This window comes from Populus nigra, chromosome 5, assembly GCF_951802175.1.
Source record: "Populus nigra chromosome 5, ddPopNigr1.1, whole genome shotgun sequence".
Taxonomy (NCBI): Eukaryota; Viridiplantae; Streptophyta; class Magnoliopsida; order Malpighiales; family Salicaceae; genus Populus; species Populus nigra.
Genome location: NC_084856.1, coordinates 2,527,576 through 2,550,698, shown reverse-complemented (window position 1 = coordinate 2,550,698; position 23,123 = coordinate 2,527,576). Strand labels below are relative to the sequence as shown.

The window sequence follows — 23,123 nt, the reverse complement described above, 5'->3', positions numbered from 1 at the left end:
TCTGATTTTTTTTCTCTCCTATTCATTTAATAATTTTTTTCCTGTTTATTTAATATTTTTAAAAATATCACTATTCGGAATAAAATAAACTATAAATATTCTATTTTTCAATTATAATATATACAAACTATATTATTTTACCGATTCTTCTTTCTTCACAAATATATATATATATATAAAAGCAAAAATAGCCTCTTTCCATCTACCCCTCCTCTATATAGGCGTGTTAACAGACAAGACAGGGGAAAGGGAAACCAGACATCTCGAAAGGGTTTTGGGTTCTGCAAGGGTTTAAGGTTTTTAAGCAATTGAAACCAAGATCAAAACAAAAAAGAAACCATTTTTCACAAAACTTCCCACCATGAAAAGAGCTTCAATCTTACTTCTCTCTCATCTTACTCGCCAAAAACCTAAAACATCAACTCCTCTTCTCTCCAGAAACTACTTATCATCTAACACCACAAACACACCCTCCTACTACTCACTTCATTCACCTACCAATAATCTCAAATCCTGCACCAAAACCAATGGCCTTATTATCAAGCCCCACCAATCCCAATCAAACCCATCTCGAAATAGTGGTACCCTTATTGAAACAACTCCTCAAATCTCCTCTAGGCAGAAGAAAATCAAGGAAAGATCTCAAATTGAAGAGGCTTTTGAGTCTGCAGCGACAGTTGAGGGCATGCTCGAAGCTTTTAAAGATATGGAGGCTTGTTTTGATGAGAGAGAACTTGGTTTGGCTTTATTGAAAGTTGGTCTTAAACTTGACCAACAAGGTGAGGACCCTGAAAAGGCTTTAACTTTTGCTACCAGAGCTTTGAAAGTTCTTGATATTGGTGATGATAAGCCTAGTTTTCTTGTTGCTATGACTTTACAATTAATGGGTTCTGTTAGTTATAGTTTAAAAAGATTTAATGATAGTTTAGGGTATTTAAATAAGGCAAAGAGGATACTGGGTAGGCTGGAGGAGGAGGGGACTACTAATGTTGAGGATATTAGGCCAGTGTTGCATGCTGTGCTGCTTGAGTTATCTAATGTTAAGACTGCGATGGGGAGGAGAGAGGAGGCCATAGATAATCTTAAGAAGTGTTTAGAGATCAAGGAAATGACTATGGATAAAGGCAGTAAAGAATTGGGCGTGGCAAATAGGGAACTGGCAGAGGCTTATGTTGCAGTTTTGAATTTCAATGAGGCTTTGCCGTTTGGTTTGAAGGCATTGGATATACATAAGAGTGGACTTGGGGATTATTCTGTGGAGGTTGCATATGATAGGAAGCTTCTCGGGGTCATATATAGTGGGTTGGAGGAACATGACAAGGCATTGGAGCAGAATGTGCTGTCACAGAAGGTTTTGAAGAGTTGGGGTCTTAGATCAGAATTGCTTCATGCTGAGATTGATGCTGCTAATATGCAGATTGCATTGGGCAAGTATGATGAGGCTATTAATACTTTGAAGGGTGTTGTCCAGCAGACAGAGAAAGATGGCGGGACTCGAGCATTAGTGTTTATCTCTATGGCAAAGGCACTATGTCATCTAGAAAAGATTGCAGATGCAAAGAGGTGTCTGGAAATTGCCTGTGGAATTCTTGACAAGAAAGAAACAGCTTCTCCAGTTGAAGTTGCTGAGGCATACTCAGAGATAGCAATGCTATATGAGAATATGAATGAGTTTGAAACGGCAATTTCATTGCTAAAGAGAACACAGTCTATGCTCGAGAAGCTCCCACAAGAACAGCATTCAGAAGGAAGTGTTTCTGCTAGAATTGGGTGGTTACTTTTGTTGACAGGCAAGGTGACTCAGGCAATTCCTTACTTGGAGAGTGCTGCTGAAATGTTGAAGGAGAGCTTTGGGTCCAAACATTTTGGAATTGGATATGTCTACAACAATTTGGGGGCGGCGTATTTGGAATTGGATAGACCACAGTCAGCTGCACAGATGTTTGCAGTTGCAAAGGACATCATGGATGCAGCTCTTGGTCCTCATCATGCAGATTCAATTGAGGCATACCAGAATCTCTCGAAAGCATATAGTGCCATGGGAAGGTAAGAATATGTCCTCAGTTCCTGGTTCCTGATTTTATTGCTAGCGCATGGCTTTTGATTCATTGAGAAATCATTATTGGGTTGCTATTCCACATCTGTTATGCTGATTAAAATGAGTGCTTTGATGCTGTCTTCCTCTTCATGAAGCCTTTATAAAGGGAAAAAAAATTCATATATGTCAGGCCGAGCATGTGAGCATGCAAGAATGCATGCACTTCGCAAAGGACCTGTGAATATGCAAAAAATTTTGATTTTGAGCAAGTGCTCAACATTTCTTTTTCATCTGGACCTTTGGCTCTCCACCGTCTACCTTCTCAAAAGCCTTCAACAAGCCAAATTAGAACATTCTCTGTTGACTCAACTTTTACACGAGCGAGTAAATAAATTATTTTTTTTAAAAAAAAAAAATTTTGGTAGATAAAAAATACATTTTTATCACCATATCATTTGTGGGTAAGGTTTATAGTAGTATAAATTTACTTTTTTATGAAGAATCTGGAACAGTTGATTGTGTTATTACTTATGGTGGTAATTAAAGTTAATACTTCTGGTGCAATTAAGCATGTCATGGCTGCATGCATTCATTCATTCATCGGGCTGCTAGCAAATGGCATGGAATTTAGTGTCATATAAGGTTGTTTTGTTTTAGGTTTCTATCTCAAAGTAGAATTTCATAGTTTCTAAAAACTTTTTTTTGGATATTGCAGCTATACCCTTGCCATTGAATTCCAGCAGCGAGCAATAGATGCCTGGGAAAGTCATGGACCAAGTGCACATGATATGCTCATGGAAGCCCGTCGAATTCGGGAACAACTAAAGACAAAAGCTCGTGATGCATCCACAAACCAGCTTCCTACAAAAGCCTTGCCCTTGCCTCACAGTGGCCCCTCTGGAAGAAACGAAGAAACTTACATCATGACATCCCTCTCAGCCAAAATCAAACAAGCATAACGTAGTCTGATAAACATCCAGCACTTTGGTACATCTCTGCTTCTGGTTAGCTTTTCTCTTTCCAGCTATTCTTTTCTTTTTCCGGTTAGCTTTTTTCTTACAAGTGGATATGATAATTTATTATTGCTATCTGTGGTGCTTTTTTTTTTCCCCTTTTTTTTCACATGTACTTGTATAATTCTAGTTATTTAAGCAACACAAACACAGTTTCATATGAAATTGGTTTTGGGGATGCGTGCTTTTCTGTGGTTGTGTTTGCCTGATAAAGACTGAAATTACTCAATTTTGTTTTTCATCCACCAAGTTCTTTCTTCAAACAAACTTGTACGGTTATCTCGTCTGTGCATAAATCCATGTTAAACGGAGGCTCAATCATGCTTTCCATGTAGTGTCGCCATTATAGTTAACAACTTTTACTTAACATAATATGATTATTCCACGTATGCTTCTAAATATTGAGTATTGGTGACTTTGAGATTACAGCCTGTTCCTTTGTGACCAGTTGGACCCTAAAAGCCATTAGAGGATGAGAAATTATAGCTGTTAGACTCTCTGGAGTTTCATCTGGCCATAATGTGAAGTTGTTTTATTCTAGTGTCTGCACTACATTGTGAATTTTATGTAGCTTTGCTGGGGCAATAGCACATGGAATGATGCTTGCTGAGCAAGGGTTGCAACTGAGACGGAGGGGATTATACGTGGTTACTGTAGTATAAAATTTTCACTTGGAAGATCTTGACGACGACGACGATACAATAGGCCACAATGGGACATGGGTTGGGCTCTGTGTAATGTCTATCCTCACTGGGTTTGGGCTGGACTGTACATCGTTTCACGATTATTATGGAGTCGTTTCATTGCACCACCCGAACAAAAGATTGGCTAATTAATTAATTAGTCCTCATGATTCCAAAACTTGTATGTTTAATCCTTGTATTTTAAAACTAATCTATAAATTAAGCCCTTCATCAGTTTTATATTATTTTCAGATTAATATTATTTTAATAAATAGAAGAATAAAGGAGAAGCAAGCAATACCGAGCACACTAGACTCAAGACTTACTGTAACTGCAATGGTCTGAAATGATGCAAGTCAAGTTCCAAAAGGTCAACTTGTGGACTAATATATGGTTGTTGAGGAACAATAGTATTTTTAACGAGGGAACTATATGTTTATTTGATTATTATTATTATTTTTTTATCAGGTTGTTATTTGGTAGTATGTTTTGAATTTAAACCTTTTGATTTCTCTGTTACTGTTGTTGCAGATCAACATTTATTTTTTTTTTCTATATTCTCTTTCTATGTTACTCCAAGTTTTCTTTTTTTTTTGTTTTGTTTTTTTTCTGTATGTTGTTTCGGTTATTGGTTTTATTAGTCTTTTTAATATTCTTTCAATGATTGTTCGAGAAAAAAAAATTAGTAAGCAAGATTGAAATATTCAATGAAGAAAAAAAAGTATTCTTGAAAAAAAAAACTACATGATTAAGGAAAGATTTAATTGTTTTTGGTAGCACAAGGACTAGATAAATAATTTTCATAAACAAGGAATGTAGCTAGAGGTTTTTTTTTGGGAAATAAATTAAATGGTTTTTAATCCTTTTTGTTCATACGGTCCGCGTATTACTTTTCGAACCAATTTTTTTCCACTTTTAATCCATATTTGTCCATTGGAATTCAATGAAGGAATTCCTCAACTGGTTAATTAGCCAATATATTAATTTAGCATTCACTTAATTAATTAAGTTTCAAGCTTCTAGATGCAACGAATTTATATATATATATATATATATATATATATATATATATAGCTCAAACCAAAATAATACTCCATAGTCCATAAGGTGATTTGAAATTTCGTCTCCAAGGAGAGATTAGGGAGAAGTCCAAAAATATCAGTCAAAGCAGTATATTTTTGGACCTCTGTTTGGCCTTAATTGATTAAATTAATAATATAACTTCAAATGTTATTATTTCAAAAAAAAAATAGAAAATACGAAAATAGTGTCAACTAAATCTAACTTCACGTCAACATTTCAATTAATAAGATTGATTAAATCTTTTGAATGTAAATTAATTCTCAATAAAGTGAAAGAATACAGATATTTCACGTATTATTATTGGTTAATAGTTTGTCCAGTTTCCACTGGCAAGACTTTGAAAAGAAACTTAATTACTATATAAAGTAAAAAAACATATCTATATATATATTTGATTACAGATATTTCTCATTGATTGTTCTCCCAAATACAATTGATTAGTCTCTGTTTTACCTTTCTATTGATGAATTTTGAAGCACGTGGCCGAATTACAAAAATAATTATTTCAACACCAAGTGCATCAGCGAGTACCTAGCTAGACTATAATCATGGTTTTAATTTATTACTTTTATGAGCTATATTTAATTGGAGGTGATTTTTAAAGAATAATGGGGTTGAAAAGGTATTATTCTGATATGTTTTTATTTTATTTTAAATGGTTTTGATATAAATATATCAAAATAATAAAAAAAAATAAAAGAAACATTAAATTGATACATTTTTAATTTAAATGCATTATTACACACCCTAGAATTTCTTTGAATGAGTGGTCCAGCCTCTCAAACAACATGTTGTTTCCCGAAGAAAAAAAACGTTTGGAAAAACTCATTGTAGAAAACCATACCGTGGCTCAATGTCAAGACAGTTGACGTTTCTTTTTCCTTTCCGTAGCACTAATATTACTTTTCTTCAGAGAATAAATATTACTCATATTTTATTTAAGAAAATAAGTATATTTTAACTTTTGTCCCGAGTCAAGACAAGAACTCGCAACAAGCCGGCCGAATATCCAAAACATCCATTATTGTCTTCATAACTTGGCAGGTCGACGTTGATGCAGTGCCACACATGTTAATTTTTACTTTGTGTTTCTCTAATCACACAGTTAATTAACTCATTGAATCTTAATAAAATACTTCATTTCCACTAATTAAAGCAAGTCAAGATGAAGAGAAAGGGACATTAACATGAAATTAAGAGGAGTTAACTGCCATTCAGAGCCATTCCACCTACTTATTGAGCTTGTTCTTTCTTCAGACGAGCCACCCTATTCCTCTCATCATGCAGTAAATAGGCTTGAGCTTTGCTGTGACCACAAAACTACTCCCTCTTCGAAGGGAAAGAGTCGTTGCTATACTCAAACAAATCCTACATGATCATATTTATATGATCTAAGACAATAATTTCTCCACTCAAGAGTCTTTTTAATTAAGTTGTTAATTAGCTGCATGCAGGCTGAGCAAAACATACCATCTTAGAGCTAGCTAGCCTATATAGAAAAGAGGGCTAGGAGGCATTTTTTCTGTCTTTCAGACTGAGGTGATGAAAGCTCTTGATTTATTCACGTGCATTGCTACTATCTTTTGAACACTTTCTACCCAGTTTTGGTTATGGTAATTGTTTAAGGATCTACGAGAGACTAATTTGATCAAAGCCTGTTAACATGAGAAGAAGAAAAGCCTATTATTGCAATGCACTAGGCTTCATTTAGGCAACTGCATTGATTAATTTTTATATCCATTGACCATTGGATCAAGTGAAATTCAATCTCAAGCCACCTTTTTCTCTTATGGGAAATTCTTTATGGAATAATGACACTTGATTTTATCAACCGATTAACTAATTAATTAGCTAGCTTCGTAGACCAGCAGCATCCTGTTATATAGGCTTCAAACTTCTAGATGCCAAAGTCCTCTAAATTAATGCTCAAACTGGGACAATTTATTATACTACGTGCTATCTAATATCAAATCAGAGTATTTAATTTTGAATTCAGAGAAAAAAGTTTTGCATCTTGAAGAAATTTGTCCTGGTTTATCAATTTTTTATGGATATTTTGAAAGAAGTAGAATATATATATAAACAATATATATTAATATTTAAAATTACTTTATCAACAATAATATGTAAAATAAAAATACAAGTAGAAAACAATTGAAAATTCATTTAAACTTACGTTAATGAAAATAAGTCATAATATAATAATAATAATAAATACAATCATGAAGCTTGTTGTAGAAATAAACCATGATATAGTGATCGAGACTTAGTTCGATATACTAGTGGAGATATGAAATCTGTAGGTGCCATTATATGTGGAAACAGTGAGACGACAAGTGGTGACATTGATGGGGTCATAGACGCTGACATATTTTGGTTTATATTTAATGTCCCACCATGATATTTAAAACTATTCCTAAGATATTTTTTTATGGAATATATATGCTGTTTCATTTAAGAAATAAAATCATTTTTTTTTATTTTTTTTTGAAATGCTCGATAAAATGAATTAGGATATCATGACTCTACCGAGTAGGGATATGATGAAAAACTCGTATTAATTATGGACTTTAACATATGAGGTGCACCATATACCTTATTATTTGTAACTTCTCTTGAAACAACATACCAAATTGCTCCATCAAATTCATTATAAACAAAAAAAAAATAATCATTCTTAGCATTCTAACTCGATACGATGCAAATGATATTGTACCTCTAAAATGAGGGCTTATTTTGCTATCCATTTTAGTTAATTGATTTCTCCTTGCAAATTATAATTTATTTTGGAAATTTTCAGGGTGGATAAAATGTTTTTAATTATTTAATCCCAATCATCATTGTTATCCCAGTAAGGATCTTCTCATCAAGACACAATCTATAATATTTGTGGTGTTTATATTTGATATGATTTTCTTGCAAGCTTGTGTCAAATATTGGTGGTTCGAGGCAATTCTAGTTTTATCTTTTTAAATATTGTGAACAATTGGTTTGTTTTTTTGGGGGAATGTATATTTTTTTCTACTGAATAAAATATAATAAAAAAAATAGAATAATTACATATAATAGTGATATCACAACAATATATATTTTTTTCTACTGTTTTTGTTGTTTGAATTGAAAATGTAATAGAATTTGGTAAAAAAAATTGCTGTCAAAGGGAATGGGTCAAGGGATTCAAATGCATTCTCTGCACTTCTGGATAGGACACACTCCAGTTCTACCGCAGCCACTTAATGTGGACTTCGATGTAAAACATAATTCTGCTTTTGTCTAAGCATCGCCATTTTTTATCTAGAGACCATCTAGATGACTTGGAAAAGCTTGTATTTATTTTTATTAATAATATTTCGATGCAGAATTCAATGGTTTATGAAGAAGGAAGCTAAGATTCAATTGCTGTACTTGTGTTATTGCTAGGAGGAATTTTATTTAATGTGGAAAGACTCATACGTGAGAAGATATAAATATTGTTGAGTTACATATATATATATATATGAAATTAATGAGAAAAGAACTACACGAATTAATAAAATGATTTGAGCTTTTGGATTGTGCTGGTGTCTGCAACATGCATGCATAATTCCTTGCATGCTCGTTCATGATAAGCCCACGAAAGCTTTCGATTATATACAAGTCTTCACAATATTTAACAGTAATTTCCTGTTTTCATTGCCAGGACAGTACTGGAATGTAACTTACGATAGGGAAGCAAAGCGATCATGCATATAGAGTTATAAACCTGGACGTCAAAGAGTCATGTTTTTTTTATACATATAAAAAACAAAGAATTATATGATATTTTAACTTAATAATTTAAATTATTAGATGAAATTTTAGAATATAATTTATATTATTTTTTAATATATTATTTCTAGTAAAAAATTTTTAAATTTGAAATTTATACAAGTATCTTATATTTAATTTTTATCAAATAAATAAAAATAATGAGATTCGAACTCGTAACTGCTTGATTATTAAGATTTTAATATTATGTCAAAAAACTATCTTAACCTAATAGTTTAAATTATTAAATGAAGTTTTAAAATATAATTTATATTATTTTCTAATTAAAAAAAAGTCATTTGACTATCAGGAACACTAATTTTGAAAGTCAACATCCCAAATAAAACTGACAATTCATTGTTATTTTCATAGCATTGATTTTTACGCCTTTTTTGTTTTTATTGAATTCTGAAGCAGATGATGTAGCGTGTCCAACAGTGGTTTTAGACTGGCACTGATGATGACTTCCAGTGGCCTTGACATGAATTTTCAATATTTAAGTTTTATTTTTTACTTATGTGTTATGAGAGGGTCATCATAGTGTAATATTAGACTGTAAAATACAATTTAAAATATATTTTAATGCAATTGAAAACAAAAAATCATTGATTTTACACCTAAGTTTTATGATTTTTTTTTAAATTATTCTAAAAAAGAGAAAATGATAGAAACGCCCATAAAGAAAATAATAATTATAATTAATTTGTTGTGTTGATTTTTAAATTGCTATGATTGCAATAATTATAATTCAGTTTTAATGGATGATATATGACTGTTAATAAACTTGGATTGGAATAATGGTTGACTTAATCGTATACCATTATGACGATCGATTAATACTTAATTAAAATGGTTTTGCCTTTCCAAACAACTTATATATATATATATATATATATATATATATATATATATATATATATATATATATATATATATATATAAGTCTTAGTCACATGTTTGAAAACAAGAGTGTTAACTGAATTTGACAGAAAACAGAAAAATATTCTAGTATTTTAAAAATATTCACCACTCCATATATATCTCGTGTAATATATGATATATATTGAAATTGAAAATGATATGATTTTCATTTTTATTTTTCATATATTGTTTTATTTTTCTAAATCACTTAAATCATAACATTTTCAATGGTAATTGTTAAATAATACATTTGGCTTCATTCACTAGTGAATTGAACAGGAAGTACGTACCGCGAGTATTCTTGAATTTTTCAGTATTTTTCTACAAAATGCTTTCAAAAGTACTTTCAATCACTTTTTCTAACTTGTATATAATTGTCTCAATGGTATACAGGTTCTTAACCAGTGTGTGTGTGTGTGTGTATAAATAATAATAATAATTCTGTCGTGTTTTCTTTTCCTTCATCGCTACAGAAGCCAGCCGCCAGCTACAAGACCCTATATAAGTCACACAATGCTTTAACGTAGAGGCACCACTAAGCTATTTCTCCACAAATCATCAAACTTATAGTTGTTGTCTTACAACAAAAAATTTCACGTTGTAATTCATGGAGAAGCTCATCTCGGACAACAATCAAGTTCAGATCAGGTCGTTACCGGAGAAGTATATTTTCCCACCAGAAAAACGACCGGGGAAGCTCCCTGTTTCTGCATGCAAGTTCGTGCCCGTAATAGATCTCGAAGAAACAGCGGGTGACAATAGAGCAGTTATTTCACAGAAGATTTTGAAGGCAAGCCAAGGGTTCGGATTTTTTCAGGTTAGTACAAACAATAATTATTCTTTGATTTAATCATTGATTATGCCTCAAAATGTTAATCTAGCTCGTGAATATTAATCTAATGATATATTTGCAATCATAAAATCACAGGTGGTCAATCATGGAGTTCCTGAAGATCTGATGAAAGACACAATGAGAATGTTTAAGGAATTTTTGAGCTGCCTGCGGAGGACAAGGCAATATTCTACACCGAGGACGCAAGATCAAAAAAGCACTGTAAACTGTACCCGAGTAGCTTAATTTATGCCACTGAAGATGTTCACTTATGGCGTGACAATTTAAAACACGACTGCCATCCTCTAGAGAAATGCATTCTTGACTGGCCCGTAAAGCCAATTAGATACCGGTAAATTAATTAATCCCACGTATCAATTAATGTCAATCTTCGTCCAACAACTGCAGGAAAGTAATTGTAAATTCTCCCATATTAAATTTACCTTCATAACTTTCACAGACAGGTCGTTGGGAGTTATGCAGCTGAAGTGACGAAGTTGGTACCAAGAATATTGGAGCTGATTTGTGAAGGACTAGGACTAGAGTCCGGGTATTTTGAGGGAAAGCTAGGTGAAGTTACGTCACTGTCAGTTAATCATTACCCGCCATGCCCAGACCCAAGTTTAGCCCTGGGATTATCTAAACACTGTGATCCAAATCTCATAACCATTTTACTCCAAGATGATGTTTGTGGGCTTCAAATCTTCAAGGATAATGAATGGATTGGTGTTGATCCTGTTCCTAATGCATTTGTGGTTAACATAGGCTACCAGTTGCAGGTACACCTCGATCGTATATATAATAAAAGTGTTTTAATTATAGTTTTTTATCATAAAAAAAGTAATGTTCAGAGTGACTTGAAGTCAATTAAGCAATTCTCTGGATTATATTTTCTGAAAAATCTTTGGTGGTGTTGTGCTATAGATTATGAGCAACAACAAGCTGAAAAGTGTTGAACATCGAGCTGTGACAAATTCAAGGACTGCTCGGACAAGTGCTGCCTTCTTTTTTAATCCTAGTGATGACATCATGATAGAGCCTGCGAAAGCTCTTATCAACGCAAGCAATCCTCCAGTCTTTAGAGCCTGTCAGTACATAGAATTTCTTCGCAACTACATGACCAGGAATGGTAGCGATATTGATGATGCATTGGAGCATTTTAAGCTTCGAGCTTGACCAGTTGTTGGTGCAAGAGAGACAAATGTAGGCTGAGATGGTCATATATATCTTTGTTCTTTACCTGTTTTTTTGAAGTACATTTCACTCATGTATCAATAAAATAAATAATAATTTGTGCACCGTTTGAATAAAAAATCCGGTAAGTATTTTACTCTTCGCGATCTAATTTAAGATTTATTTTTATTTGGTCGATGGAGCATGCCCTCACACTGAAGTTACTTAAGAGAATAAGAACAAGAATTAAGTTTTGTTTAAGTGATAATATATTTTCTAAGTTGCATGTTTAGCATTTTATTTTAAATATAAGAAAAGTAATAAATCATGAATTGAATTTAAATTGTACGTGAAATTTAATTCAATTTAACTTTTTAAAATAAAGTCTAATAAGTTCGGCCCTCCCTACAAAGTTTAGAAGTCTTTAAAAATATCTCAGTCTGACCGACCTTAACAAGAAAAAAATTCATAATCGCTAAATAAAAAAAACTATTAGAAAGTATGAAAATAACATAAAATCTAGAAATATTTAAAAAAATAACAAAATTGACACAAACAGAAGCCGTAGAGGTGGTTTAAAACGGCCAACTCAAGCAACTTTGAATTATCAGATTTGACATTTCATGGTGTAGGCTTTGAACCAACGGTTGAGATACTTCCCAACCGAATTAAGGGCTGAAAATCTTCTCTAGTGAAGAAAAAATTATCCTCTTCCAACCCGTATAAATAAGGTTGGATTTCATGGCCTGAAAATGAAGAAAATCAAGTTCAAAGTCAGGAAAAAACAATCCTTTTTCTCGTTTCCTGCCTTTTTGTTCCTTCCCCCCTCTCTCTTCGCCATTCCAGTAACCAATCGAGCCACCAACAGCTCTTTCGCCACCAGCTGATCACTAGGATCCACCGCCGATCCTTTTCTCTCTCTCCTACATATATTTTTCTTCTTCTTTCTTCCTCTGCCACCATAACCAGCAGTAGTGGCAGCAGCACCGACCATCGTTGCAACCACCATAAATGAGCCTCCCATGCCAGCTAGCCACAACTAGGTTGATCTTACTTACCTTCTTCTTCCCTTCTCCTTTCTCCTTTCCTTCAATGTCACGCCTGCATGCAGAATGGGGGGAGGGGGGGGGGGGGGGGGGGTCTAGCCCAACTCAAATGACTGGCCAGGACCAGCCCATACTGAAAAGATATGTTGGGCTGGTCTTGGAATGGTGAACCTCCAATTTATTTTCTTCTCAAAACAGAATTTTCCGAAAACATTTGAATTGTTTTGGATGGAAGTTGCTACATATATATATATATATATATATATATATATATATATCCATGGAGGCATCCAAATATGTCTTGACCCTTTATAGTTACTATTTTGGCTGTTTCAATAAAAGAAATTCAAAGACTATTTTCACCAGTGTTTTTTAAAGTAATCAAGATGATTAAGACATCCAAAGTATTCTGGGCACAGACTATCCATGCAAGCAGATTAGTTAACCTCTGCTTCCTATATATTATTGTTAACATCCGCCATTTCAGTCCCGCTCCTGTAACTCACTGTTTGCCTCCATCTCTCTCTCACTGAACGTAGCAGCATACACTGTCCAAGGCAGAAGAAGACTTTCAGAAACTTTTCAAACCCAAAATATCAAACAAACCTCTACAGGTAAACACCAGACACTCGTAGATTTCAATTCAGTTGTTATTGCATTATTTGTTATTGCAATTCTGTCAGATTGACTATTTGACATGAGGCCTGACAATATATATATTGGATTGAGATCTTGGGAAAGCTGGTTAGATACCGGAGGAAATGTATGATTAACATATTTCCGTTGACCCTATGCCAAATCATATTGCATTCATCATCGATGGGAACTGGAGGTTTGCCAGGAAACGTAATATAGTAATAGAGACAGGCCACGGGTTTGGTTTTTTTGGCTGTCACTTCCTGTGCCAAGTATTTCTATGAGTTCAGTGAAAGACGTAACATTTTATGCCCTCAATTTATTAGGTCTATGGTGGATTGGAATTTATAATTTTTTTAATTTATTTTTTATGGTATTATCTTAAATTTATAATCCAAACTATAAGTTCAATTGTTTAATTTGGTACATTTGAGTTTTTTTATCATTTTTTTTTAATTTTATCCCTCATCATTAAATTAATTAAGAATTAGATTTTGTGATTTGTTTTGGTTTTTTTTCTTTGAATTTATTCTTATTTCATGACTCGAGTCACGGATTTGACACGTTAATCCTGGTTAACTCAAGTTATTTTTTATATTATTTTTAATTATTTTTTTTAATTTTATGTTTCAACATTAAATTAATTGAGAATTAAGCTTTATAATTTGTTTTTTTTTTCTATTGAGTTATCATGGTCTTATGATCCAGATTTTGGGTTTGACAGATTGACTTGAGTCTTTTTTTTTATTCTTTTCATAATTGATTTTTTTAGTTTCATTATTTAGCATTGGAAATTGAGTTTATAATTTGTTTTTTTTATAAAGTTATCATGATCTTTTAACTTGATATATAAATTAATAAGTTAACTCGGGTTTACCTGAATTGTTTTAATTTATTATTTTCTCAATGTTTATTAAAAAAAATCTCATTTTAAATATTTATTTTGAGTCAAATTATATTTTTATTAGTTATTCAAATTGTTTTTTGACCCTCTAATATGATTGAGTCATATTACATTAATTCTCACGTGATTTAATTTTTTAATAGAAAAAATATTAATAATTACTAAATATTTTTTTATATTAAAAATAATAATATGACCATATCGTAACGTTGGACAATAATCTAGATATTTCCTTGTGTTTTTTTTCATATTGATTCTTGCAATACGATAAGTTTCTTGATGATAACGTGTGGGCTGAAGTTTAAACACACCAGCAGCTGGGCTAGAATAATGAGTGGGCTCGACGGGAATATAAAATTTGGGGAGGGTTATTATAAGGGCCTGTTTGGTGCATGGAACATTTCAGAGTTGTAACGTTGGAAGCCCGGAACATGTAGTTTTTATTTTGGGGGGCTACACACACACACACACACACACTCCTAAAAGTCAACAATTTGAGGGGGGGTTGTGGAACTTTCGAAACCTCTGGTGGGATTCGACCTGAGTGCTTCGTGCTTAGTGCTTTTTGGTCATACTTCGATACTTTTCCATCTGGAGTTTTTGGATGACACAGCAAGAGGGAGTGTAGTACTGGAGCCATGCAGTATCGCTATGAAACCTTTCACATCACCCCCGATATGCAAAACAAAAGAGCTTTGCCGGCCGTTTTATTAAAAGAAATGCCAATGACATCTAGCCACAGACAGAATGGTGGCTTTGGAACGCGCTTTTAGACATCTCACCACAAAATTGAAATTAGAAAAAGAGCTATTTTCTGGTAACTAGCTGGTGGCAAAAGCAGTTGCTCAAATGCACCACCACGATGAAACCAATCAATATGCAGTCGTAGGCAATATGACCTCATAATCAACTCATGAACATGACCTAATTGTGTAAAGCTCAGCCATCTTATCTCACCACCTTTGAAATAGCATTCTCAAATATCTAATAAGAAATCCTTTTCTTTTGAATTCTGAATCTATTCAGTGATATGGGAATCTTATTTTATGCAATTCCAGTCTTATGAAGTGTGTGTCAAAACCCAAGCATCAAATATAACTAAATAACAGCATAAGCATGATGACGAATCCGGCAAACGTAATCACAGATGACCTCACTGCAATTATTTTTCCATTCTCTGTAATTATAAACAATTGATTAAGATACACTAATATTAAATTAGCTCTCAGAAAAGGGTAAAAAACATGAATAATCTGAGAAACCAATGAATTGAACAAAATCTACATGACCTAACCCACCAACCTCATTATTTTACTTTGAGATCTGGACAAATATATGCCAAAAGTGAAAAGGAAAAAAGAGGAGTGATCTCCTCTCCTCTCAGCTCAAGCCATCATCAGCTTCATCACCCATATACGTTGAACTGCCAAAATCTATCCCCGTCATATCTTTAGCAGTTGAATAAGTTCACATCCATGGACTATTTATTAATAATTTGTTTTATCAGAACTGGTGAAGTGCATTTGCCACTCAATATAAACGCTAAGAGTCGAAGCTAGCACTTGCACATTCATTCAACTATCTAGACAACGATGGATGATCCTAATGTAGGAAAGGTCAATCAGCAAGGAGAAGAAGTTAGATACAGAGGCGTTAGGAGGCGGCAGTGGGGGAAATTTGCAGCGGAGATACGTGACTCAACAAGGCGTGGAGCAAGGTTATGGCTAGGGACTTTTAGCACAGCAGAAGAGGCTGCAAGGGCTTATGACAGGGCTGCATATTCAATGAGGGGCCGTTTAGCAATCCTTAACTTCCCTGGGGAATATCCTGAAACTAAGGTTGATTCTGATATAACTTCCTCTTCCTCGTCGTTATCACCATTGTTATCATCATCGGCCTCATCATCTTCTTCAATGCCGCAGAATGCCGAAAGAAGTGGGACAGAACAAGACAAAATAGTCTTTGAGATTGAGTACTTGGATGACAAGTTACTGGAGGACCTTCTTGATTTTGAGAAAGAAAATACCAGGAAATCAGAGTGAATCTTGCAATCAAATTCCAAACTAATGTATTCATATAAAAGGAAAGAACTACTTTCCCGCCTAAAGAAATTATGAGCTTTTTTTTTTTTTGGGTGGGGTGGGGCATTACCTCGTGACCAGTTATGTTAAAGGACATGATGTAGTTAATACAACATGAGTTCCAGAGGTTTTTTCTTACATGAGTCGGCTAACAAATACTTTAAACACTTGTTAAGAACTATTTAGAATTCATAACCATTTTTCTATTTTTATTTTATAATAATTCTTGCGATAACCACTTCAAATGATTGCAATATAAAAACCATTCATTTAATATTTTTAAATAATATGATCTAATTTTATTAGAATATTAGCTCTTAATTTCTTATAATGAATCTCTAGTTCTTTTTTAAATCGATTTAGAAGAAATGAAGACTAATAAATATATGAAGACAACATTCGATTTAGAAGAAATGAAGACTGATAAATATATTAACTCAATAGATTATAAATTAATTTTAATTAAGATTTTAGTTCGAGCATGAGTAAGTAGTCTTACTCTTGAATCTTGACTACTTTTTTTATTATTATTTGGATTCGAGAAAACTCCATCACTCGAAAAATGTATTTTTATGAATTCAGGTAAGTGAATAAAACCCCGGTTATCTTAAGTTTTTATAAGAGATATACGTCTTGATTCGAACTTGAAACCTGCTATGCAGATCCCAAACCTTTTATCATCACACTACGTATCTTGAGGACTTGAATCTTGACTACACACGGGGATAAACATGATTTTAGTAAATTCCATGTCAATCACAAATCACTTTTCGGGATCATCTTCTAAATAATTATTTTTTTATTAATACACTTTGATTATTATAAAAAAAATCTCAAATTACAAAAGCTGTGCCATTAGACACAACGGGTGTGCCAATAGCAATTCATGAGAAAAATAAATAAAAACTCACCCTTCAAATCCTGCTCCTCGAACCCCACCTTGAGGAAAATAAGATTAGATATTCTTTTGGGACCAGGAAGATGGAGGGCTAGCTGCCTAGCTAAACGTTATGCATTGAAGTCCAAAGAAAGTCTAGGGCTAACTAAAATAATCCTGAGATTTCTTTCTCCTAGCTATTCCATTGGACAATCCCACCATCGTCATCGTGATTACTATACTCTATCATCACTAGCTAGCAGTAGACTTACCAATGCATTAATGCCTTGCTTTAAAGCCAAAATTTTAGCCGCTTGTCGTGGCACTAGCCGGAGATGTTTCAGAAAGCTAATTTTGATGCAACTTGCAAGACTGATGTTAATTGCATGTCCCTAATCTTGCTGGGCACTGGAATGATTAAACCACTGCTTAATTTCTTAATATTGCAAGAACCTTTATTGATTAACATTAAAGCAGAATTTCATATTTAAAGAGAAGTTCTTACATGGACCAAATAATTAATGGAAGTGTCGTTCTACAGCCATCCGCATGCCAAAGTTCAATAAATTATATGTCATTTACATTTCCATTTAGGCTAAACAAAATTAATTACTTAAACACCAACAGTCCGTCTTGAGATCCTACAAAGCAAAAACTTAGCATTTGAGGTTGTGTTCTAATGAAAAAAAAAACTTGTTTTTTTATTTGCATCTGGGTTCGATTTTTTCTGTGCATGTCTGTCACTCTTGCGGTGCCTTACATGTTCATTGGGCTTGCAGGATATTCAATAGGCCTGAGAATTAGTTGTGGTGCACGTAACTGACCCGGATACTCCAGGTTATCAATATATATATATATATATTAATTAAGCACTGGATACAATCAAGTTACATAAGCAATAGAAAGTCAAAATCATAAGAGTAATTACCTCACCGATGAGGAAAAAGAAAAAGAAAAAAGAAAAAAGAAAGAGTTACATGAGCATAAGATGGCGTAATTACGATGACAGAATCGAAGGGAAGCAATGTGATCTCAGTGCCATGACATAATTCAAAACTAAGCATCTAGCTAGTCTGCATCACCTTCGATATGGTATACCACAGGTTCTGTCGTTTAAAGAACCTAGCTAGCACTCCACCTCCAACCTCGTGCAATAAAATATAGCCAATATGGAATGTTATTTATAAACTAGATCGAGTCCTTGTGGAATCATCTGGTCTTCGGATTGTCATAATCATATCACAAATATGTTCGCAACATAAGAATGACGACCAAGCAGCCAAACGTAATCATGTGACATCGCTCATGACAACAACAACAACGATGTAGCCTTAATCTTTTGTGTCATTCCACACCATCATCAAAGACTTTGATTTTTTTTTTTTTGATTTACGTGGGTGTCCGGGCCAGCTTGCGCGCACCACGACTAATCCCACGGCCCATTAAACACCCTGCAAACCCAGTGGGCATGTAAGGCACCGCGGGGGTGACAGGTGTGCACGTGAGGACTCGAACCCGGGAGCAGCAAGAGAAGACAAGCCCCTTCTACCACCAGGCCAAGACTCTCGGTGCAAAAAAAAAAAAAAACTTGATTTATTGTTATATGTTCCTGTTGTGTTTTGGATCCAGGTTTGGGTCATCCTGGCCAACCCAACCCATGTAAAATGGAGTTAATAAGATTTTTAATTCTTAAAATTTTCATTTTTTTATTTGAGTGTTTTTGTTTTTGTTATTGAAGTACGTGGGTTTTTAAATATTTTTCTAATGAAGTATTTCTATTAGATTACATCTATTTTACTATGGCATGGACGTTGGATTCACTCACGTCATGATGACATGTTTATCATATGTGCATGAACTTTTAAGTATGTTTCTAATTGAATGCTTGTACTTTTATTCTTATTTATTTAAGTGTTTTTATTTTAACTTTTTTTATGGCTTCGTTTGTTTGCAGGAAAGTAGTTTTCTTTTGGAAAGTAAATTTCAGGAAAAGTGAATTCCGAGAAAGTGAATTCCAGGAAAGTATTTTCCGATGTTTGGTAGTGTAATGGAAAATAAGTTGGAAAACACTTTCCAGTGTTTGGTTATGTTATGGAAAATGAGCAGAAAAATAACTTATTAATGTTTTATTTTTTCAAGTTTATTAAAATAATAAGGAACAAATCTTACAAATTAAAAAGTTGAATGAGGATGAAATTGAAAAAAAATATAATTTCATAAATTATCTCAAATAAAATAAATAATAGAGATCAAATCTAAAAACTTAAAAAAAATGAAAGGTGAAGAAATTAAAATAATAATAATTAACATTTCATAAATTATTTCAAATAAAATAAGTAAAAATCAAAAGAATGAGGACCAAATTTGATAGATAAAAAATTTCAATAAAAAAATGATAAGAAAAAAGCAAATAGCAATTATAAAAATAAGGACCAAAATTAATATAAAAATTAATTTTTAAGAGATGAAATTGAAAAATAAATATTCAAAACAAATTATATATAGCAATCAAAAGTTTGAGGATCAAATTTGATATAATTAGCAAATAATGACATTTCTAAATTTTTCACAACTTCCGGAAAGTGTTTTCCGCCCAAATTTTTCAGGAAAACACTTTCCTGAAAACCAAGCCAAATTTTCCTTTGACTGGAAAGTGTTTTCCGTTTACCAACTTTTTCAATAGCAAACAAACACAAGAAAGTTTGGAAAGTGGTTTCCCGGAAACCACTTTCCGGAAAACAAACACAGCCAAAAGGGAAAACACTTTCCTAGAAATCAAACCAAATTTTTCTTTGACTGGAAAGTGTTATCCGTTGACCGAAAAGTGTTTCCGTTGACCGGAAAGTGTTTTCCGTTGACCAACTTTCCTAATGGCAAACAAACACAGGAAAGTTTGGAAAGTGGTTTCCCAGAAAATAAATTCCGGGAAACAAACATGGCCCTAGTGTCTTAACTTTTAATAATGTATTGATTGAGTGTTTTTTAATTCATTAGTTAATAGTTGATGTTTTCACCCGTGGACATCCTTGTATGAGATAAAAAAAAAATGATATAAAGAAAGTGTTGATACTCATTTTAGGACCCCACATAAATAAATAAAAAATAACAAAGTGAAAATACAAAAAAATAAAAAAATATTAGAAGAAAATTAAAAAAAAATATTAGTGAGAAGAGTATATCAAAACGCCCAATAAATTATCAAATACTGATTGAGAAAGATCAAATATACAAGAATAAAAATTTTGACATTATATTTTCGACTAATGAAGGCTCTATTAGCAAATAAAATTTAATTTGAGGAGAAAAACTCAAAATTGAATGTTTAATGACTAAAATATGGTACATTTTGCTTGATTTTGATCTTTTAATGATTTTTGTTAGTTATTTTTTTATTCAAATATGTTTGTGTATAATATTGTGACTTATTGGTATAAAAAAATGGGTGTGTTTTAGAAGCCAAAAAGGCCCATTTCTTAGCTTAGTAGTGACTACAATTTCTAGGCATGACTGAGGTTTTTTTTTTCTGAGTTTAAGCAATATTCTTCATGTTCTTGGAAAAAATATTGCTTTAAGCTCTAGATTTAGACCAATTTTGGTCTATTTCTTTGCACGTACACCTTCTTAAGTATGATTAACCAATAATATAATATTTATTCACATCAATAACGTGTTTAATTGGTTTTTAATCCTACAGTTTTGGTTTTGAACAAAAAGCTATTTTGACCAAATCATGATGATTCATTGATAATTAAAGTGAATGAACACCAGATTATTGATCTTTGCATGATTTCCAACATATATGTGCTTTCAGTTTGCCCATATTTGGTCTGGTTTGACAACCATGTTGTTGGATTCACGTTGAATTTTTTTATTTGTTCTTTGTATTTTTTCCAAAAGCATTGTCTTAGTTACATGATTTTGACTTGTTTTGTTTTATTTATTTTCTCAAAACCCTTTCTTATACATGATTAACCAATAATCTAGTGTTTATTTGCATCAATAATATAATTTCAATGACTTTTAATCTTAGGATTTTAGTTTAGAATCAAAATTTATTTTAATAAAATCATGATGTTTTAATGATAATAAAAGTGATTAAATAATAGATCATTGATACTTGCATGATTTTCAACATATATGTAATTTTTTTGTGACCAAATTTGGTTTGATTTGGAAAATTCAAAGCAATTGAAATCCATTCCTGCTCGTAGAAATTTTCTTGATCATCAAAACTTTATAATTTTTTATGTGTTTTTAATATATATATATACACACACGCGAGAGAGAGAGAGATTTTTATTATTATTATTTTGTACTCATAGAAAATTCAGAAGATTACCAAGCTTGTTAGGATAATCTGGACCAAAGCATGGAAAGAACGATTTGTTACCGTGGACTATGGGCAATCTTGTGTTGATTGTGTTCTTTATTTTTTTTTTATTTGATATATTTTGTTCAATTATTTTTTGTTTTTTATTTATTTTAAGGTTGTTTTTCTAGTCAAATTAGAATTTTGATTTGAACAAATTTTTTTGGATCAACCCAATTGGATTAAGTAAAAATAAAAAAGATCAAAGGGCTTAATACCCTATTTTGCTTGACATAATTTTTGTTAAAGAGTTTTAGGTTTAAGAATGTGTTTCATAAACACCCTTTAAATCTATTTTTAGTAGTTTCATTATATATATAAAAAAGAGTTCTTACCAAACAAGATCTAAAAAATAAAAAATAATTTTTTTTTATATACGGCTACAAATCCTAAAGTTATTTAAATATTTTTTTAAAAAAATATATAAAATATTTGACATGTTTTTTTTTAAAAAAATATTATATAGAATTTTATAACAAGTTTGTATTGTATGAACAGAAATTAATAGCATTTATAAGATGAAATAAACGGAAACAGAGAAGGGAAAGGAAAGAAGATGCTAATTAAACAATGTTCTTTTAAGTCCCTGGTTTCAGACCATTTCCTTTGCTCGTCTTATTCTTCTGGGTGGTGGGGGAGAGGGTTGCTTATAACTTGATATGGAACGTAATTTTGTTACAAATGACAAACAAAAAAACAATTGTTTCCATTTTAGATTCAAACAATGGACAAAATAAAAGAATTGCATTGAAGGGTGACATGACAAAGTGACAATCCACATTCATCAATGGGCCTAATGCTGCCTGCTGGGATCATTCGTTCCCAGCAGCTCCTCCAACAATTTGTTATCCAAATACTCGAACTCTATAACTTCTTGTCCGCCAGTAGAGGAAACTTCATGGCCATAATTCACAGGATTGGCAGTGGAGAATGAAGATGAAGAAGCAAAAGACACGGCAGAGCTTGGATCCTGATGTTGGTATTCATTCGGGAAATTGAGAATGGCTAAATGACCCCGGAAGGCAAAAGCAGCTCGGTCATATGCCCGAGCCGCCTCCTCCGCCGTGTCATATGTTCCTAGCCAACGACGTGCCCCATTCTTTGTTGGGTCGCGTATCTCGGCAGCAAACTTACCCCAAGGTCGCCTGCGAATTCCCCTATACGCATTCTCCCCCCTTCCTTTCTCTTGCTTCTTTGTGTTCTTCTCTCCTTGATGTGTTTCCATTCTGTGTTTGAAGTGAAGAGGAGCTTGACTTCAAATTCGGTGGCAATTTATAAATATATTATGAATTCGATGGTCAATGGGAGTCTTATTTGACGGTTGGGTCTTGTAGTTTCTAGGAAACTTCCTGGTCTATGCAGATGTGGATTTGGCTTGTCCTTTTTATATTCCTTGGAAGTGCTTTTCGTACCACTAGCTGCATATTTTTTTACTATTGCATGTTTTATGTTCAACGGACTTGGGCAGAAAATAAAACGTAGATTCATGATGGTGGATTCTGAGTATTTCTGTGGTTCGGAAAGGACTTGTTTATCTGGTCCACTCTGTCTGCGCTGATCGTTATCACTTATGATTATTTTTTAAATAATTTTTTATATTAAAATATATATTAATAATTTTTTTTATTTATTAAAAATATTTTTGATATTAATATATTAAAACAATACAAAACATATAAAT

At 32.8% G+C, this 23,123-nt stretch overlaps 3 protein-coding genes and 1 pseudogene across 7 annotated transcripts; 3 read left to right on the top strand and 1 right to left on the bottom strand.

The window, feature by feature from the left end:
- Positions 1-198: 198 nt before the first annotated feature.
- LOC133695201 (protein KINESIN LIGHT CHAIN-RELATED 1) lies at positions 199-3,979 on the top strand. 5 transcript variants are annotated; one of them, XM_062117079.1, is made up of 3 exons: positions 199-2,046; positions 2,754-3,025; positions 3,623-3,979. In XM_062117079.1, the coding sequence occupies exons 1-2, from the start codon at positions 362-364 to the stop codon at positions 2,995-2,997; spliced, it is 1,929 nt and encodes a 642-aa protein (XP_061973063.1). In that variant the 5' UTR covers positions 199-361; the 3' UTR covers positions 2,998-3,025; positions 3,623-3,979. The 5 variants fall into 5 exon arrangements, with proteins under 5 accessions (XP_061973063.1, XP_061973064.1, XP_061973062.1 ...); XM_062117080.1 differs by having other exon boundaries at positions 3,481-3,979; XM_062117078.1 differs by having other exon boundaries at positions 2,754-3,042.
- A 6,122-nt stretch (positions 3,980-10,101) lies between these two features.
- On the top strand, positions 10,102-11,532 carry LOC133694263 (hyoscyamine 6-dioxygenase-like; annotated as a pseudogene).
- Positions 11,533-15,707: 4,175 nt separating this feature from the next.
- On the top strand, positions 15,708-16,157 carry LOC133694261 (ethylene-responsive transcription factor ERF098-like). The gene has a single exon (XM_062115753.1). The coding sequence runs from the start codon at positions 15,708-15,710 to the stop codon at positions 16,155-16,157; it is 450 nt and encodes a 149-aa protein (XP_061971737.1).
- Positions 16,158-22,129: 5,972 nt separating this feature from the next.
- LOC133693171 (ethylene-responsive transcription factor ERF098-like) lies at positions 22,130-22,685 on the bottom strand. Its single transcript, XM_062114335.1, has one exon. It carries the CDS (start codon positions 22,665-22,667, stop codon positions 22,236-22,238), a length of 432 nt encoding a protein of 143 aa, XP_061970319.1. The 5' UTR covers positions 22,668-22,685; the 3' UTR covers positions 22,130-22,235.
- Positions 22,686-23,123: the final 438 nt, after the last annotated feature.